The sequence below is a fragment of the Triplophysa rosa genome, linkage group LG6 (genome assembly GCF_024868665.1).
Source record: "Triplophysa rosa linkage group LG6, Trosa_1v2, whole genome shotgun sequence".
In the NCBI taxonomy this organism is placed as follows: domain Eukaryota; kingdom Metazoa; phylum Chordata; class Actinopteri; order Cypriniformes; family Nemacheilidae; genus Triplophysa; species Triplophysa rosa.
The window spans coordinates 9,516,751-9,536,436 of NC_079895.1; the positions used below are offsets into that span (position 1 = coordinate 9,516,751).

Consider the following 19,686-nt stretch of genomic DNA (forward strand, 5'->3'; position numbering starts at 1 on the left):
ATGGATATTTACCTCATAATAAACTGTCTGCTTGTGTTATCACTTTGCTAACATGACGTAACATAAAAACAAACCCGTAAGAGTACGCTAGGTACAAGTCTTTTATTAACAACTGACATAATGAAAATACCACACATTTTAGTTTATTTAAAAAAAAAAAGACTTAGTGGGCCATATGAGAGCCCTCCACCCATGTAATAACTTAACGAGGGAAGAGACAGGGTGAATATCACCGGACTTGTTTAGAGTAAAGAGGGAAAAGAAGTAATTCATACTGGTAGAGCAGGATTTACACTGGAGATCATAGAGGAGTGAGATATGTACAAGGAGCTGCTGATGGTACATTTTGAATGTTACAGCTGAATGATGAAGTTTAGATCAAATAAAGCATTAGTGAGTGGAAAAGTAATAAATGACAAGCCACCGCTGTGTGGATGCTATAGGTTATAGGCTCAGGCATCACTTTCACCTGCAGTGGCACTCTGGACGTCCTCTTCCAGGATGGGCACAATGAGGTTGTCCTTAGACATGAGGTTGTACTTCATCACAAACCGAGTGAAACGGTGACACAAGAAAGTCTCGTTCTGTGAGAAGGAAATAATAGTCTTTAAATACACATTCTCCTCCAATACTAACATCACTCAACTATTCTGTTAAGAAACTGTATAAAGGTGCCTCCTACTGACCGTTACAGGAAATACAGATTAAGTGTGAAAAATAGTTTACATGGCAATGGTTTTGTACCATGCTGAACTTTTTATTTCAAGTAATTTCTTTGTTTCAAAGCCTTGTGAGTTGCCTTGCCATCTACTGTCTACATAGGTCGCTGCTTTCTAAGGTAACATATTAACTGAAATGGAAACTCTGATCTGGAACACTTTACATAGGCAAGAACTTTTTACAAATACAAAGCATGCACACACAGACATAAACCGTTAATCTTATAGACTAATTTTTATAGAACCCATGTGATGCAGTTAATGAAATTATTGTTGTGCCCACCTCATACTTGTCAAAAATCTGGCGATGGTGAAAGTAAGCATGGGAAAAGATCCTATAGATGCGACGGCAAACAGAGCCCAGTTTGGCCACGGATGATTCCTTAATGCTGACGCTACACAGAAAGCAATGAGAGCATCACGGACTGCATCACTCAACCACCAACTGCTTGTTCACATAAAAAAAAGATCACAAATGAAATAGCTTTTATAAATCCAAAATACTTGCCGGCTGGGAAAATACTTGTTGCTGTTGAGAAGACATGCAGCTCCGTCGAGGGTGTGCCTTGTGTAGTCAATGGCAGGGCACTGTGATTGACAAGACAAACAAATATGTGATCATAAGCAGTAAAAAAAAAAAAAAGCAGTCACAAACCAGTTCCGAACCGGAGGCAGAGAGCATTCATCTGATTTCCTGTAATATACATGCTAATGCATGCTTTCTTTAGGAAACATTGATGTTTGGAAGTACATCAGTCTTCTCAGATTTGGAGAATTGAGAACACTAACCTCTTTTGGAGTTTTATGAGCAGCACACAGAAAGATCCACTGCTCAGTGGCGGTCATCTGGGTACACGTGTCCGGATGACACTCGTTCTATAGAGCAAAACAATCATTGTCAAACATCATTTTAAGATGTTTAATGATGTAAAAGGAGTTAAATGACCTGTTACATACAAAGTATGCAGTGCATACTAGTGTTTTTGTTGAATGCAAGCTCCATCTATTTACCTGAAGTTTAACTGCCAAGCCATTAAGCTCCAAACAGAACTGTCTATAATGAAAAACAGACATTGCATTGACATACTGTAGCTAAAACCATGTACACAATTCTAAGTTTCACAGCAAATGGCATCTGATAGCCTAAATTAATCAAACCTTCAGAATAAAACCATACCTGAGATGTTCGTATTTCCAGACCCCTTCATCCTGGCCCTCTGGGGGTTCCATAATCTTCTCTATGTTTGAACAATCTGAACGAATGTTCTGCTGAATATACTGAGATGAAAAACAATGACAATCAATAACAACACTTTAAATCACAGTATAAAAACATAGGTTAAAAGAAAACAGCAATTTTTATGTTTTTTCTTTAAATGAAACAATCGTGTCTTTTAAGATGTTAAGTGTTTAACAGTAAATGATAACTGTCTGCTTTCATTGACTGGAAAAAGCCAGCTTGAAAATGCTGATTTTTCATTTTTGGATAAACTAATTCCTTTAAAGGAAGTTAGTTATAGTTAGGAAGTTATAGGAGTTCCTATTCCTAAGGATTGAAAGAGTTTTTGATGGCAGTAGCATAAACCGTTATGAATCTCACCTGTTGTACAGCCAGAGTGCTGTCCATCTCTTCAAAAGACTCATCCGGCCAGTTATAGAAGTCCTATTGGATAAAATCAGTTTGTTTAGTAAAATTACATTACTAGAATAACATATGCTGTCATTAAAAGTCTGAGTAAAGCGACATTAAAGTATGTGTTCTGAGTTTGTCACACAACAGAAAAGTGTGTTATTAACCACCCAGCCAAATTTGAATGGAGAAAAAAACATCCAAGTAAATAAAATAAGTTATCTTGGAAAAATAAGCAGGACTCTCTGCTCTCAAGCGCTGGGGGCGTGTCTGCTGTTGGCGCTGAAGCCACACCCACTCGCATCGCTCAACCCGAGTCCCCAGTAGGCTGATAATCGGTTGTGATGACGGGCATGAGTCTGTTTAAATTCCTCATTCAGCTTCAGCTGTCACCGTAAGAAAAAAGCTTTGTATACATGCAACGTGTCCTCACCGGGTCCTAAACTGGTCCAAATATTAGGTTTGTCGGACATCATGCAGCGCTGCGCAGACAGAACAGCACAAAGCATCTTTCATTAACCGCTCTTGTGTTGTTTTGATAACATAAGCAGATCTGCGCAATGCGCACAAAGTTGAACACATAATAAATCACAAACTAGCATTTTTATAGGCGTACTACTTACAGAACTCATGTGAATTTTCAAACATGATGTGCTGTTGTGGTAGGACTAGGCCGGTTTCAAATCGCATATTTGGCACACTGCCTTTGTCTTGTCCTCACTGAATTTAAAGTGTTCCCACACACCTGAAGTCTTCGGCATTTTTGTCTTCTCTTGCAGATTAACTAAATCATGATGTTCATAACGTTCACTCAGGGCGATTCATATTCAAGCGCGAATGAGAACCGCTTCTGGGAGGATGCCAGGTGTTAGAAAAAAAAGAATATTTGAATCTCAAAATTGAAAATCGAATGCCAACCCACCGAATGAATATTTGAATAATGTAATATTCTGGTCCAGCCCTAATTATTACCATGAACAGTGTACATTAATTGTAGTACATTAATGTAACTTATTTTCTGTACATTATATTTATAATAAAAACAGTAATCAGGAAATAATCTAAATAATACTTATCTGAATAATAATAAATGTGTAAATAATGATAATACCTTTTACAACTACAATTGATTATTTAATATGAATCTACAACTTCTCTTCCTAAACATCAGTTACGACAGTTAATACTTTGTTACATAGGGGACAATGTACAGGCAGCCGGTTGTTATCGCAGAAATAAGCCCCGACAGTGTGATCAGTCTTGTATCACACTGAAGGGTCTTATTTCACGATAACAGCCGGCTGCTTGTACATTATCTTGCTTATTACACGGCTACATGGCTACTTGCAGTGTGTAATGTAGCAGTGTTTGAAAGTAAGCAGTCTGCAAAGTTGTAAATCTGAAGGTGAATGAATAACAAAGTTATTGGCTTGGAAAAAAGGGAGTCGACTCTGAATCACCCAAACGAGTTGTCCCTAGTCCGATTCGCGAACCGCCGCAGATTTACGTCACTACATATAGTCCCCCCCTACATTTTGCTAGGACTGCCCGCAAAAAACTTCACTCTTCTCCCCAAAACACTGTAGCTTGTGAGCCTCATCCACGTTAGACCAATCACAGCAGAGACAAGACCATCTGACCAATCACATCAGACTAGGCTAGTGGAAAGGAGGGGATTAGACAGATGAATCACGGAACGAATCATTTGAGAGTCAGTCAAGAAAGTAAGGTAAGAATAACTACCTACTATTACGAAATAATAGTGTTTTTACGCCTTCTATGTACATAAATTTGTTGTTGGACACTCCATAAACCAAAGTAGGACCTTAAAAATCCCTAGTTATGTACTCTTTAAAAAAGATTTTAAGCCTTATTTTCTTAATAAATTATCAATGGTACACACTGATAAATTTCAGTAGTAAAACCACGTATAAATCGTTCCACTCGTTCCAAATCGTTCAACTGTAATGCACCACAACAGCCAAGTGACTTGCGTGACCCACCTTATTCCCCTGTGCTACTCACTTGAGGGGCGCAATCCACAGTTTGAGAACCCAAACCTCTGATCTAAAGGTCCATGCATCGCACATCATGGCCACTCTGCAGAGGTAAGGGATGTTTTTACACTTATCCTTACAGAAAACCCCAGGTGGTAACACAGCATGTTGTATTTCTAGCTCTACTTTTTACATTTTCTATTTAAAGTATTGCAATATATCGCAAATGTGTATCGTATCAAAATACATGGCAATATATTGTATCGTGACCCATCTATCGTGATATGTATCGTATCGGGAGGCACTTGCCAATACACAGCCCTACATATGACTGACAGGTAAAGCAACCAATCACGTTTCGTCTTGAGCCGCATTAATGTTTAGAGGCGTGGAAATGTCCCCGCAGTAACAGACCGGTGTAAATTCACAAATGTGTCAAAAGCAACAAAATGATTATAAGTTTATGCCGTGAACCTTGCATACTTTTAAGAATTAAGTGTTTAGTCGATCGTGATGAATTCTTATAGCAACCGTTGTAAACACGACAGCTTGCTTCTTATATCAGACGGCTTCGTGTTGTTTCCAGGCGGCTCGTTAAAGAACGTGACACGCACGTCTAAAAGAAATCCTATGAAATTTAAACAATCAGATGATGACTTCGAACGTGCTGAAGTGTTTCCAAAAAAGTGTGCCATATGCATCAGACGTTCAGCCAAAGGATTGTGGGCATGACGTCTGAGGCTGAGACTACTACCGAAGTCTAAGGGTGCGTTTACACTTGGCATTAACATGCGATCTCGGTGATCCGAACAAGAAGATCGGATCTTCAGACAATCAGGACACAGAGCGTTTACACTCGTCAACAAGTGGCTTCCACATCTGGATAACTTATCGGATCTCTATAGTTTCCCGCCCATTATTTTAATAAGCCTGCAATTTAAAAATAGCCCCGGTGCGGGGAGATTTCACACAACACGTATAACGGGGAGGATGAGCATGTTACAGATTTGATACGTAGCCATGTTGAACTCGAGGCAGCGGTGGTAAGTAAACAGCGGTTAAAATGATTAATGATCTTATATGTGAAAGTATAAGCAGAGGACGTTTGTAAAATGACACAAGCTTTTGCACTTGAGCTCACTAGCGCGCACTCACATGTCACAGACACATAAAATAATCACATAAGTAGGCCGAAGTTCCTATGATCAAAAGCGACCACTTACATCGTTCTCGTCTATTTGGGTTGGTTCGGCTGAAAGTGACAGCGCGTCGTTTCTTTGGTCTGCGCCCTAAATAGCGTGCTTACTGACATCAGCTATTAGCAACACTATACAATCTTGTTTCTGTGTGTAAATGATATACGGTGTATTCAGAGCTCCATTTCAAGCTGCCCGTCTGCCGCTTAATCTGTCTTCCGGGGACGGTACTTTCGAGTCAGATCTGTGGGCGTGGCTTGTTGGTTTTGACTAAATCTTTGGTGTTTCAAGTCTTACGAAACCTTTACCTTAACCCACACCATAACCCTAACCTTACTCTAACCATCTAAACTACCTATGATTGTTAAAATTGATGAAAAAACACGTTTGGGTGATGACGTCAGACTCGAAACACCAACGATTTAGTGAGAGCCGTACGAGACACAAGCGGCAGCAGCCCTCGAGGAACCAGAGAGTTGATTACGCCGTATAGGCTACAGTAAACACACACACGTATGTTAGAAACAAGCTGGTATAGTGTTGCCATTCGTGTCTGTGACATGAAAATAAACAAATGATGCGTTTTAAGCTGGCGCTGTGTGTGTGTGAGTCAACGCCATTCATGGCAGTCACAAATACAGCGATGATACAGCTGAAGTGGTCAAGTAAAACATCTCGTGTGATTTGACATAAATCCTCTGTAGGTTAAAGTATCCATGATAATTTCGTGGGAAAATGAACGATGTTCGGGAGCAAGAGTAAACTTTCCGCTGCATTTGTCAGCTGCTCCGCAGTATGACAGGTTTCGGACAGACGAGAGAATAATGATAGCGGGCGGGGTTTTCTGTGAAATTGTACTGGTAAATGTAGATAAACTGTCTGGATTGCATTTACATTACATTGAGATCCGATCACAATGCGTCCTCGACTACCTCTGGATCAGGACACACTGATCGGATGACATTCCGATCAGAAGCGCGTTTACACTTGTCATTTCAATGTGAATGTGGACAACATCCAGATACAGGTCGCATGTTAATGCCAAGTGTAAACGCACCCTAACTTCTCCGTCTCCATCTCTCTTCTGGTATTGGCGCAAACTCGTACTCCATTCACTGGAGTCATTTCCGTTCGTGTTTTCATTATTTTTTTACTCAGTAACGGATGTGATTTTAAATATAACGAAGTACAATACATCACACAAATCATACTTAAGTACAAGTCTCTCCTTTGCTTACTCCAGCTTTAATCCTCCTAGTAGCATGGCCTTGTAAACTAACAGTACTGTTTAGCGTGTTGACAAAATGTTTATATGCTCTCCTACTTGTAAGTCGCTTTGGATAAAAGCGTCTGCCAAATGAATAAATGTAAAAATGTAAATGTACAAGTAAAATTACAGATTTTAAAAGCTAACGTTACTTAAAAAAGTACAAGTACACAAAAAAACCTACTCAATACAGTAACGCGAGTAAATGTAATTCGTTGTTATCTGGGAATAACCAGAGCCATTGAGAGAGAGAGTTCTGCCAACGGAAGTCCAAAATGCTGGAGCGTCACGTGATTCATGGAGCATTCAGATAGTTCCAGGAAGTTATGTTTTCTCTTTAAATGCTTTATTTCTTTCATTTTTTTATTCATTAAATGGGTTAAAAGTTTACCTCAGTTGATCTGTTTAGTCGCAGCTCCATGCGTTACTAGTAACTTCCGGGAACTGTTGAGAGCCTCCATTGCTGTGAAAAAACTGTTCCATTGGAGTCAAAGAAGTTGACACGACTCTCTCGCAAAGGCTCTGGGAATAACGAACCTGCAAATGTCGCGACTGGCCAATCAGAATGAAGCATTCCAACAAGCCTTGTAATAATATATTATAACATAGGTGTCATTTTTAAGGGTTACATCTAGAGATGCACCGATTGCAATTTTTTTTGCCGATTCCGATTTTTGCCGATTCCGATTTTCTATCCACAAACTATAATTGACAGTATACTGTATATAAAACCATATTAACTTTTCTTCAATACACATTTTTTTTAATTTTCATTGAATAAACGATTGAACATCACAATTTCCCCAAATGCAGTTCTCCAAGCTGCATTAAATTACAGAATCTTCTCTTTCCCAAACAACTCTTAAACTGAATAACTCTGTGACTGAAAAGAAGTACAAATAATAAAATATAACTAAACATGTCACTTAATTTACCTTTTTCATTTTTGTACTCAACTCACAAAAGTCTAAGATAACAATAAAACACTTCAACTTTATTCTCGTCTGTTTCAGTTTATGAAACTAACATTGCTTTATTTAATTTTTTCTGAAATGTAAAATAAATGGTCTTTATCTTGTGTCTGTAGTATTAAAAGAAGTGGGTTGATTTTTGCTGCAACTTCAATAAAAAAGTTAAAAATGTTATGAGTGAATTCTACTCTACAGATGTATATGTATTTGCAGTTTTTTGTGTTAGTAAAGAACTCAATCAGATATATATCACATATATTGGTTGATTTATTAATTTTTTTATATTTTGGATTTTTAAAAACAATTAGAAGTCGAGTTGAATGTCATTTTACCTAGGTGAAATGACCACAGTTTTAACGTAAGACAAGGAATCAGGTTGAATGGAATTTACGTGTTTTACACAGAGTGAACGACTTCAACATGAGTTTAGCATGTGTCAGAGTTTAGCATGATGCTAATAGCATCACTGTTGGCATACATACCCCATGTAGACGGAGCAGCGAGAGATGAACTACAGTGCACCTTTTTGTCTGTACAGTACATGATGCGTGTGCACGCGCGTGCAGTCAGCGGATATGAGATGCGCGTCAGTCAGCAGAGACTCGCGGTCCGGTGGACACACATGCGAGTGTAAACGAGCCGTGAAAGACAGGCTGTGCGCGCGCACGTTTACATGTTTACTTGCGGGTTTACGTTCTTGCCCGCATCACGGGAAACAGAAGATCGGCGAGACGTGAGACTGACCGGCTGGTCGGGCCGATCATACGAAAAACCGGCCGATTCCGATCTTTTGCCGGTGTTCTGCCAATTTATGCTACCCATAAATTTGTGCTACCCTCGTGTTGTGATTGGGTTGGGGGAGGGGTTATTTAGGTGTAAGGGTTGGGTTGGGGGAGGGGTTAGTCCTGTTTTGTATGGAGGTAGCAAAATTTGATAGGGATGCATAAATTGGCAGAACACCGGTCAATCGGTGCACCTCTAGATACATCATAACTTCCTAGAACACAACAAACTCAAAACAGCTACGTACAATAACTAGCAAGTTCATGAGTGTATAATGACCCTATATCCACTGATTTGTATTTTAATTATATAAATGTATTATGAGCTTCGACAGTGGTTATCATCCGGGTATTTTTACACGGCTGCTAATGTTAGCTGACTGCTATTACCCCAAAAGCTAACGTTAGATCATGAAAATCTAACTTCAGGCTTCAGACAGCCTGACCCCTAATTTATTCTATATTTACTTACTTTCGAAAGAATGGCAAAACTGTGTCGACACACACGAACACTTGAAGAAAACACTTTATTTAGACTCGTATTTGTTTTTATTGGCTACCTGCTAAGTTAGCTATTTAGCTAACTTAGCTGTGGCTTCCGCTCCCAAAACAGCAAATCGCCTTTTTTTAATTATTAGCTCAGAATATATATTATGAACAGAAAAGGGTTTGATTAAATAAGCCAAATTTCAACGACCATTTCATTTTACCTTCTCCTTGGTGCCTGGTCTATTCCTCCTCAGAACAGCTGTGCCCTCCGCCATGACCATCTCGACAGATTTAGAGTTTTATTGACAGCGCGCCCCCAGTGGACGAGTCAGCCACTACAGGCAAAGCTCAAATGCAGCAACCCCAAAATGATTTGGACACCGATGTCACACTTCAAAATATGAATGACATTACATTAAATAACACAATATTAAACCAAGTGACATTCATTTTTTAAGTTTTAAAATATACACGTAGGTATATGTGACCTGCAGGAAGGCACCTCATTGACAAAGACCCTTCAAATTGATTTCTACATTTACATTTTATGAAGCTGATGTTTTTATGTAAAGCAACCTATAGTGCATTCAAGATATGTATTTTATTAGCATGTGTTTTTTGGGGAGGAATCAAACCCATGACCTTTCCACTGCTAACAAAATGTTCTATCAAGTACCTACTGAGCTACAAGAACACCTCTATGATGTCTTTGGAAGTTCGGATGTAAAAATCCAACAAATATTTAGTTTTTAAATAATATTTATTATGCACTATTTCTAGGTCAATCAGATTCTGAGTCCATGAAATCAAATTAAAGTATTCCTATTTTTATACATCACAATTATATTAATGCTCACTTACATGACAACCATTATTTTAGTAAATTAAGAATCCAGAAAATAAGGTTTATTTCATGTCAGTTGACAGACATTTTATAAAAATTTGACACAGCAGTCTTAACAAAACATCAATATGTGAGGTTTATTCATGAAAATAGGTTTATAGATGGCATATAGGTAATTTATGGATTACCTACAAATCATATGGATTATTTATTGTATTAAACACTATGAAACTAACAATGTTTCATAAATGAAGCACATTTTATTTCATAACACCCACTACACTCACATACACATTCTTTTCAATTCTGACTATTATCAAATTTGCTGATGATACGGTGGTTCTGGGCCTTATTTCCAACAATAACGAGACCGCATACTTGGATGAGGTAGAGAATTTAACATCTTGGTGCCAGGACAACTGTCTCTCTCCGAACGTGACCAAAACCAAAGAGCCGATTATGGACTTCAGGAAGAGGCAGAAGAGGACCTATACTCCTATGATCAAATGGACCCCTGTGGAGAGGGTGAGCAACTACAAGTACCTCGGTGTAAACATCTCTGAGGACCTGACATGGACTTCACACATTCAGACACAGGTGAATAAAGCCAGGCAAAGACTGTACCAACTGCAACAGCTGAGGAATTGTTGGTTTCACCAACAATCCTGAAAACTTTCTATTCAGGGGCCATAGAAAGTGTTTCAACTCAGGCTTCTAAACTCACGTCTCTTAACATCATTTGACCTCATTCATTGTACTCTTAAGATTCAACATCCAATTTAGTCACATTCCTACCTGCAGACAGCACTGACTGCTTTATTTTTTGTTGCTGCTAAGTAACCACCTTGAGTTACTATCGGTTTGCACATTCCTGCTCATGTAAATATTTACAGTTTAACATAGACTATATATACCTTTAACTTTATATTATTTATATTTTCCTTTTGTGTTGTATTTTTTATAATAATTGCACTGTCTTTGGAGCTGACCTGACCTATTTTTCACTGCTGGTTGTATATTCTCTATATAACGTATGTGACATAAAAATCATGAATCTTGAGCTAAACATCAGAATTACTTTATTGTAACAAAACATGATCATACTTATTTACAATCAAATTACATTGAAAAAGGAAACAAAAACTGAGCAACCATTCTTTCTTTAACTCCAGATTGAAACAGATGGCAGAACAACAAGCAGACTTTAATCTACATATTTGCCAAGTATATCTCCATCTCGGAACAGGAAATAGTCCTACAAGAGAAAAAAGAATAATGTGAAAGGCCATTCTGCATCATGTTCCTGTCTTGGCTAAGATGTAGCTGATGCAATATGGTTACAGGTCAGAACAAGAAAAATGATGTATTGTTCTAACCTTGTCTTCAAGGACCACCTTAGTTCCTCCATACTCTGGCAGCATAACTTTATCTCCAACTTTGACACAGACAGGCGTTACTTTCCCTTCCTAAAAGAAAAGGCACATTTTCAGTCAGAGACCTACCTATAGAGAGTACAACCTACACCTCAAACACATTGTAAAGACAAATGTTTAAAAGATAATTAAACATATAGAGATACCTTGCTGGTAGTTCCGGGTCCCACTGCTACCACTGTTGCCTGCAGCACTTTGGCTTGGGACTTTTCTGGAATCATGATGCCTCCTCTTGTCACAGTCTCTGCGGCTAACCGTTCTACTAACACACGGTCGAACATGGGGAGAAATTTCCGGAAAGCCTGCTGTGAAACAAAGGCATGTTAAATGTAGCGTACAGATAGTAACTGCATTTGTCTCAACACTGCTAAGCAGCATTCAACTGTATCACCAAATGACTGTTACTGATCTCCAGGTGTTAGTCTATACTATTGTGCAATCTTAATCTATAATATATTTTTTTCATAACATCCATTAACTTTCTTTACATGTGATGTTATTTCAAAGACAAGAGCAGCTGCCTGACCAGATTAATGTGTGTGACCTTGAGACGAGGTCGTGTACGAGAGAGGGCATATGGGACAGGACAGAAAACTCATGTGGAGGAGGAGAGAAGTTGGGGGTTTTGTAAATGTTTACCATCCCTAAGGGCAAAGAACAGACGCCATGATAAACCTCAAGGCTGAACTATCATGAATGTTCCTGAACATTTAGAATGATTTTGTTGTGTGTTTACCATCATGATATAACACAAGGCAAAAGAGCAACCAATTCATGTCATAAAGTTGCTTTGAATAACTGTGTGACAGACAGTTAAGCATTCTTTAATTTTTTTGGAGCGGACCGATTCCATCATAAATACACACAACTGAACTTTATCACCAGCTGAGAAAAGCATTTTATTTATATGCTTCAATAATCTAACGAAAGAGAAAAGAAATCACAGTTACTGTATAGGACACACGTGTTCTCCTTCATTCAAAATTACCCGGAAGTTATCATATCTTGCTGAAAAGCTATTGGTTGAAATGAGCATAGGCTATGGAACCTTTTGATAAGCGGATTCACAAAAATACAAATGCTATTTTTTAAAGTAAATGTATCTTTTAACATGTATAATATGACAACTATGTGACAAAGATACATTCTTAATTTGTACACGAAGACCGACATCGTCATGATACCGGATGTCATATAAAATTGGATTTTAGATGCACATTTGCAAGCAAGCATAAACCAAACACAATGACAACTTTTTTCTGTCACTACGCTGTACTTGGGTTATGACTTGCTTATGAGGCAATTCTGTTTAATATATACCAAATTGCATATCGTTACGTGCAATCACAAATCGTGATCCCATTTAAAACCATTCCCCTCCTGACACGTGTGTGTACCAAAGTAGCACCATTCCCCTCAGATTAACGCAAAGCATGACTACATTACTATGACCTTGATGTTGCAACCGATGGAGTGTTAGAAAACAGCGTCATTTCAGAAATCAAACACCTAGAGTATAATGATAGAAAGTACTCAAATAAAAATGCAGACAGATGAATTATTACAGATGTCTTACCATTTTGATTGATCTTTAAGAATACACGTCCGGCAGAACAGCATAAGACGATCACACTGGACCACTTCAGTGCTGGGATCCACGTGAAGAAATGTCTAGAACCGCACTGCGCATGCGCCACATTACAATCCTTACAGAACACGTCCTGAAATCTAGAATATTCCTCGATAGCCGATGTTATGGATAGATATTTTAATATTGTCTATGATTTTAAAAACTTCTATTTTGAGAAACGTTATGTTTAAATTGTACATGAAACATTTTTTCTATTGCAACAAAATTTGTTATTGCACAATCTTGACTCATGACCTCGCTTTTTTCTCCAATAGAATCAACGAAAATTCTCGAATTAGACGCCCCGGAACCAGCATAACATAAATTGCATGGTCAAATATGATACCCTTGAACAGTGTTTTTAAGAAATATCAATTATGTAAGTTTTTAAATTCTAATAAAGCCAAAGGCCTTGTATCTATGCCGTGAAAGAACATAACATTTAAATGAAATTTAAAATTATTTGGTAATTCAGATTTCGGGGGGAAGGGGGTGGTAACCCGGATGAAGAACACATGTGCGGTGAATGTAACTGCAGCAGCTCGTGCTAATATCATTCAGTCTGCTGTACTGACCGACACGCTCATCCTTTCATTCGCGTACAGATTACTCTACAGTAAGTTACTTATTGCGTTAATCATATTTACACAACACTACAAACATAACCTACGGCATAGGTGTCTTTAATGGGATGGTAATGTAATGTGATTTAAATTAAAGAGTCTTAAAGTTAAACAGGTTGATACATGTTATATATATGTAACGTTACCATCATGTGATATCAGTGTCAGAACAGTCAGTCTGTGCTTCGCGATTTTAAAGACAGTGTGCATGTTTAGTGTCTCATTAGTTGTCATTTGTTCCTGTCACATTCTAGAACTCTGCACTTCAGAAAAGATGCTCAATTTATTGAATAACTTCAATAAAAACAACACATGTATTTTATATCATATGCACAATTTATTATAATCCATTAGTGTTATAATCTCCTGCTGTGGCATTCTATAAACAAATTACAGCGCAAAAAAACCTATTTGAGTCTAGTGATGATTATGGCTCACTATGGCACGGCATGCTAGCTTTAGCAAATTCTGTAATATCGAGGCCTCACGTTAGTTGTGTAAGGGCCACAACGATTCGTTTTGATACAACAAAGGGGATAGCTGGAGAACTTTGTAACGTGAACTCATGGAGATGAAAAGGATCATTTCCGTCCCTGCCATGACGCGGAGTGATTTTGACCTTGTGACGCCCTGAACACACGTGGGGTAACGTTAGACGATAAGATTGTGGGTTCCCGAATGACCCCTTCACGTTACACTTTAGTGCAATTACTACCTTTCGCTTTTGTATTTAAATTCGTTTTTATCTCTTTTATGCTTTTGGGTCTGGTGTGTATTTAAGTGTTCATGTGAACAACGAAATGAAATTGTGTGCGGCATAAAATGATTTATGGGTGCAACGATGCGCCCAGGCCACTCACGATACGTTGCGATTTGTATCACGGTATTGCATAGAAATTAACATTTACTTATTCAATTAACATTTACTTATTCAATTAACATTTACAACTAGAATTGATAATATTCAAGATTTAATTGAACCTTCTGTATGTACATGAATAGACATTTGACTAGTGTCAATGAAAAATAAAACAATTGAAATGAATTTAAACAAAATTAAGAGAGGACATAGGAAAACTAAACCCTAAAGAGAAAGAACAAACTCCTAAAAGCGCAAAGCTCTACAATACGTATAGTTTTGTTTGGAATATCGTGATATATCATAGCCACAATCTATCAAGAAATCCCTGTTATTTTACTGTCTTAAGACTTTGGTATGCAAGTATGAGGACAGATTAATAAATGGCCCAGACAGTGCAGTGCATTCATGGACCAGTAGGGACAAAGGCTAATTTTCAGTTTTTCAGAAAGTTTCTCTTGTGACCTTGACATAAGACTGATTACTTTGCTGGCTTAGGTACATTTTTTTTAAATAATTGTAATTTAATGTTAAAGCTGCTATATGTTTAAGAGATGTTTAGAAATTGCCAATTATTTTTCATTTTTGCCCGCCAGTAATTTATTAAAAAAATTAAGACTAATTTTGGATAACACCACTATACAGATGGACTAGAAATAACACAAATCAAATTTGAATCTTTCTTTTTTTAAAAGAAAAAACCCTCAACTATGTTTGTTTAATGAATAATAAATGGTCATCTTTTACTCCTTCCCTTAGAAATGCTGCGTTTATCCACTGTGATGAGACAGATGAGGCCGGTGTGCAGGGCGCTGGCCCCACATTTGACCCGTTCATATGCAAAGGACATCAAGTTTGGTGCCGATGCCCGGGCCCTCATGCTCCAGGGCGTTGACCTGTTGGCTGATGCTGTGGCTGTCACCATGGGACCAAAGGTATGTTGAGTTTTAGTAGCCGGGGGAGCCGCACATTTTTTATATTGTATGTTACTGACATAATGGAGAACGTCAGTAGATATCAGTGCAACTTGTAAAATCCATTTGTGTGCAGTTTTCAATGATTATTGGCAGAAATAGTCTGGATAAAACTAGATTTGGTTCTCTTTCCCAGGGTCGCAACGTCATCATTGAGCAGAGCTGGGGAAGCCCCAAGGTCACCAAAGATGGTGTCACAGTAGCCAAAAGCATTGACCTGAAGGATAAGTATAAGAACATAGGAGCCAAGCTTGTACAGGACGTGGCTAACAACACTAATGAGGAGGCTGGAGATGGCACAACAACCGCCACCGTGCTGGCCCGTGCGGTTGCCAAGGAGGGATTTGACACTATCAGCAAAGGCGCCAACCCCGTGGAGATCCGTAAAGGAGTCATGACAGCAGTAGAAACCGTCATCAATGAACTCAAAAAAACCTCTAAGCCAGTCACAACACCAGAGGAGATTGCCCAGGTAAAATGGTGGTCCTACCAAAAATGTACCAAGGTGATTAAAAAATCTTAGCTTGTTGTTTTTGACCTTTTTTGCTCAATCCTGCTTTTGGTATAGGTGGCCACCATTTCTTCCAATGGAGACACTGAGGTTGGTGAAATCATCTCCAATGCCATGAAGAAAGTAGGACGTAAAGGTGTTATTACAGTAAAGGTAGGCTTTTGAGTAAAGAAAGTATTTCGTACTGAAATGATGGAATGAGGGTCCGACTCACTGTTATTTCTGTTTAAAGGATGGTAAAACCCTACATGATGAGCTTGAGATCATTGAAGGAATGAAGTTTGACCGTGGTTACATTTCTCCTTACTTCATCAACACTGCTAAAGGTAAATATTTGTTTATTTTATTAGAAAGTCGCATTAGTAGGCTGCTATAACCTCCAGCTTTCTTTTGCATTCAGGTCAGAAGTGTGAGTTCCAGGATGCTTATGTGCTTCTAAGTGAGAAAAAGATATCCAGCGTACAGAGCATTGTGCCGGCACTGGAACTTGCTAACCAGCATCGCAAGCCTCTGGTCATTGTGGCTGAAGATGTGGATGGAGAGGCACTTAGCACTCTGGTCCTCAACAGGTTTGTATTTAAATCATTTACTAGGTTAACATCACCATATCATTGCTACGAATAAAAAATACCAATATTAACAATTAATTTTCAATATTCAATAATTCAAGATTACTTTTTATAGATACTTTAATACCAAGTTGCCAAAGTTAAGTTACAGTAAAAACTGTAGTAACTATATTTTGGTTATTATTCCGGACTTTCGCCTTTTACCCTGTTATTTAAAGGTTCTGGGTTAATGTTAACTGACCCGCAGGTTAAAGGTTGGACTGCAGGTTGTTGCAGTCAAGGCTCCAGGATTCGGGGACAACCGGAAGAACCAGCTGCTGGACATAGCCGTGTCCACTGGTGGCACTGTATGTTTTAGGCTTTCTTCTGTATTGCATTCATCATGTATTTTATATATGTTCTTTTTGAAACATTTAATCAAATCAAATCAAATCTAGGAACTTTAATTACAATTCACTTATGATGTATATTAATGTGTTGCATTATTGTAAAGTTTGAATGAGGTTCATATTCTAATAACATCAAAAGGTGTTTCTTATGTTTTGATGCTTGCATTTTTGTTTTCAGGTGTTTGGTGATGATGCTATGGGTCTGGCCATTGAAGATATCCAGGCACATGACTTTGGCAAGGTTGGCGAGGTCATTGTGACGAAAGATGACACGATGCTCCTCAAAGGCCGAGGTGATTCAGCAGCCATTGAGAAACGTGTGAATGAGATCGCCGAACAGCTGGACAGCACAAACAGCGACTATGAGAAGGAGAAACTGAACGAGCGTCTGGCAAAACTCTCTGATGGAGTGGCTGTGATTAAGGTATTGTGACAGGATGGAGATGATAGACAGAAGAGATTTTGGGTGATAGTTCACCCAAAAATAAAGAATTTAGTCACCCTCTTGTCATTATGACTTTCTTCCTTCCACAGAACACAAAAGAAGACATTTTGAAGAATGTTGTTGATTGGCACCCATTCACTTGCATTGGTTCTGTGTCCATACAATAGAAGTGAATGGGGGCCATTGCTGTTCAGTTACTAACTTGCTTCAAAATATCTTCTTTTGTGTTCTGCGGAAGAACGCAAGGCATAAAGGTTTGAAATGACAAGGGGAATTGATCACTTTAATGCACCGTTAATTTTACTATCATTTTACTATAACATCTCAGTGGGCTGTTACAAAGTCAGGCTTGAAAAGTCATCATATTCATGATGTCAAAATCTTCATTAGGTTGGAGGAACAAGTGACGTTGAAGTAAATGAGAAGAAAGACCGTGTCACTGATGCTCTGAACGCCACTCGAGCTGCTGTGGAGGAGGGAATTGTTCTTGGTGGAGGATGTGCCCTCCTGCGCTGCATCCCAGCCCTGGATAACATCAAACCTGCCAATGCTGATCAGAAAATAGGTAGAGGCTGGATATATATACACTTGTTTCCTAAGAACTTTGGGAACAGTTGTTTGGTTCTTGCCTGCAAGATGATGGTGCAGTGAGCATCCTTAATCTGTTATTTTTCTACTCTTCCAAGGTATCGACATTATTCGCAGAACTCTGCGTATTCCTGCCATGACCATTGCTAAGAACGCCGGAGTTGAGGGCTCTCTGGTAGTTGAGAAGATCTTGCAGAGTGCTCCAGAAATCGGATACGATGCTTTGAATGGAGAATATGTCAACATGGTTGAAAAAGGAATTATTGACCCCACAAAGGTTTGCGTGTGTTTTACAGAATTTAATGAGTCTAAATGCTTTTTTTTAATGTAATGTGAAAAGTTAATTATCATGTCTCTACCCACAGGTCGTAAGGACGGCACTATTGGATGCTGCAGGTGTTGCTTCTCTCCTGTGTACCGCTGAAGCCGTCGTCACGGAAATTCCCAAGGAGGAGAAGGAAATGCCTGGTGGAGGAATGGGTGGCATGGGTGGTATGGGAGGCATGGGTGGCATGGGCTTCTAAACCACACTTTACTGACTTTAGAGAAAGGGTTATGAGCAGGGGACATGATTTACCCCTTTCTTTCAACTTGGAGAAACCTGCCGATACTGAGGGCTGGTCTTGACATGCGGCAAAGATATACGAACCTTACAGTCTCCCATCCTTCCACCACTGTTGATCTCATCTCTGCTCATGATGAAGACATGATTCAATTGCTTCGAAGACAGGCTCCTGATAATGTTTATCTGCTTGGTTCTTTAACATTGTGCTTATTGTTTCCATCCAACCATTCAAATGCCAAATGAGAATGTGCATATGAGAACTGTTGCTGTTGTAGCGTTTGAATGCGTATAACTTGTTCTGAATGAACATAAAGCCAGATGTTCAGGTTAAAGTCTGCCTCAAGCTAGAAAGCAGCAGGAACTTTGACCAGTTGTATCTAAGGATTCCTTTTCATTGATCAGGTCATTGTTTTGTACACTGTTCATTATTTCATATAAAAATAAAACTGTCATTTGATGATGACAAATCTTTGACAAAGTTTTGCCTGTTTACTTTACATTTGTTACTTTTAGTTGTTTCAATTAAAAACAGATCAGTGAATTGAATACTTAGATATCAGCTTGAATGTGTGCTCTTGTTTTGTGTCTTAATCTGATTGGGGGTTGAGGATATTTTGGTCAAGACTAGAGTTCAGTATAAAGGTTGAGTGGAGGGATGGTGAACTTGTTGCACAGCCGTTTTGAAACAGCCTTAACACACAATGCTCAACAATATACTTTATACAAAACAACCAATATGAGTTGGTTCTAAAGATCTTATTGAGTAGTGGTACATAGTTGTTAAAGAAAACTGCTGTTCAACAAGTGATTCTTTTTTGTTAACATGGGAACATTCTGTACAGATGTGATCATTTAACAATGTTTTGTATAATGTAGTCATTAATTCCTGTATTTTTTATTTAATAAAATTGAATGTTTCAATGAAACGGCATGCCTGTTTGGTCTCTGTTGTCATTGTGGTCAAAGAAATGTATTTTTAAAGGGACACTCCACCCAAAAATGAAAATTCTGTCATGAACTACTTCCCTCAAGTTGTTCCAAACCTGTATACATTTCTTTGTTCTGTTGAACACAAAGAAGATATTTGGAAGAATGTTAGCAACTGAGATTTCTGAGGCACCATTGACTACTTAAAAAAAAAAAATTGTAGTCAAAGGTGCCTCGTAACGGTTTCCTTTACCAAATTCCTCAAAATCGTATTTGGT

At 38.5% G+C, this 19,686-nt stretch overlaps 3 protein-coding genes across 3 annotated transcripts; 1 reads left to right on the forward strand and 2 right to left on the reverse strand.

The window, feature by feature from the left end:
- Positions 1 to 87: 87 nt before the first annotated feature.
- Positions 88 to 9,383, reverse strand: mob4 (MOB family member 4, phocein). Its single transcript, XM_057335845.1, has 8 exons — positions 9,273 to 9,383; positions 2,320 to 2,382; positions 1,897 to 1,997; positions 1,731 to 1,773; positions 1,509 to 1,595; positions 1,228 to 1,307; positions 1,003 to 1,114; positions 88 to 584 (listed from the first exon to the last, which is right to left on the reverse strand). The coding sequence occupies exons 1-8, from the start codon at positions 9,330 to 9,332 to the stop codon at positions 453 to 455; spliced, it is 678 nt and encodes a 225-aa protein (XP_057191828.1). The 5' UTR covers positions 9,333 to 9,383; the 3' UTR covers positions 88 to 452.
- A 1,574-nt stretch (positions 9,384 to 10,957) lies between these two features.
- On the reverse strand, positions 10,958 to 13,035 carry hspe1 (heat shock 10 protein 1). Its single transcript, XM_057335846.1, has 4 exons — positions 12,905 to 13,035; positions 11,475 to 11,633; positions 11,272 to 11,361; positions 10,958 to 11,150 (listed from the first exon to the last, which is right to left on the reverse strand). Exons 1-4 carry the CDS (start codon positions 12,905 to 12,907, stop codon positions 11,100 to 11,102), a joined length of 303 nt encoding a protein of 100 aa, XP_057191829.1. The 5' UTR covers positions 12,908 to 13,035; the 3' UTR covers positions 10,958 to 11,099.
- Positions 13,036 to 13,463: 428 nt separating this feature from the next.
- hspd1 (heat shock 60 protein 1) lies at positions 13,464 to 19,407 on the forward strand. The gene is made up of 11 exons (XM_057336720.1): positions 13,464 to 13,574; positions 15,200 to 15,375; positions 15,551 to 15,886; positions 15,983 to 16,078; positions 16,158 to 16,251; positions 16,326 to 16,494; positions 16,742 to 16,841; positions 17,062 to 17,307; positions 17,719 to 17,893; positions 18,015 to 18,193; positions 18,282 to 19,407. The coding sequence occupies exons 2-11, from the start codon at positions 15,202 to 15,204 to the stop codon at positions 18,438 to 18,440; spliced, it is 1,728 nt and encodes a 575-aa protein (XP_057192703.1). The 5' UTR covers positions 13,464 to 13,574; positions 15,200 to 15,201; the 3' UTR covers positions 18,441 to 19,407.
- Positions 19,408 to 19,686: the final 279 nt, after the last annotated feature.

Excerpts from the sequence above, each read along its gene's own strand:
- hspd1 (XM_057336720.1), top strand. The coding sequence starts at position 15,202 with ATGCTGCGTTTATCCACTGTGATGAGACAGATGAGGCCGGTGTGCAGG. Across the intron at positions 16,252-16,325 it reads CTTCATCAACACTGCTAAAG|GTCAGAAGTGTGAGTTCCAG; the intron begins GTAAATATTTGT and ends TTTTGCATTCAG. Across the intron at positions 16,495-16,741 it reads AGCACTCTGGTCCTCAACAG|GTTAAAGGTTGGACTGCAGG; the intron begins GTTTGTATTTAA and ends ACTGACCCGCAG.
- hspe1 (XM_057335846.1), bottom strand. Across the intron at positions 11,362-11,474 it reads GACCCGGAACTACCAGCAAG|GAAGGGAAAGTAACGCCTGT; the intron begins GTATCTCTATAT and ends CTTTTCTTTTAG. Across the intron at positions 11,151-11,271 it reads AGGTGGTCCTTGAAGACAAG|GACTATTTCCTGTTCCGAGA; the intron begins GTTAGAACAATA and ends TTTCTCTTGTAG.
- mob4 (XM_057335845.1), bottom strand. The coding sequence starts at position 9,332 with ATGGTCATGGCGGAGGGCACAGCTGTTCTGAGGAGGAATAGACCAGGC. Across the intron at positions 2,383-9,272 it reads GACCAGGCACCAAGGAGAAG|GACTTCTATAACTGGCCGGA; the intron begins GTAAAATGAAAT and ends TTTATCCAATAG. Across the intron at positions 1,998-2,319 it reads GCACTCTGGCTGTACAACAG|TATATTCAGCAGAACATTCG; the intron begins GTGAGATTCATA and ends TTTTCATCTCAG.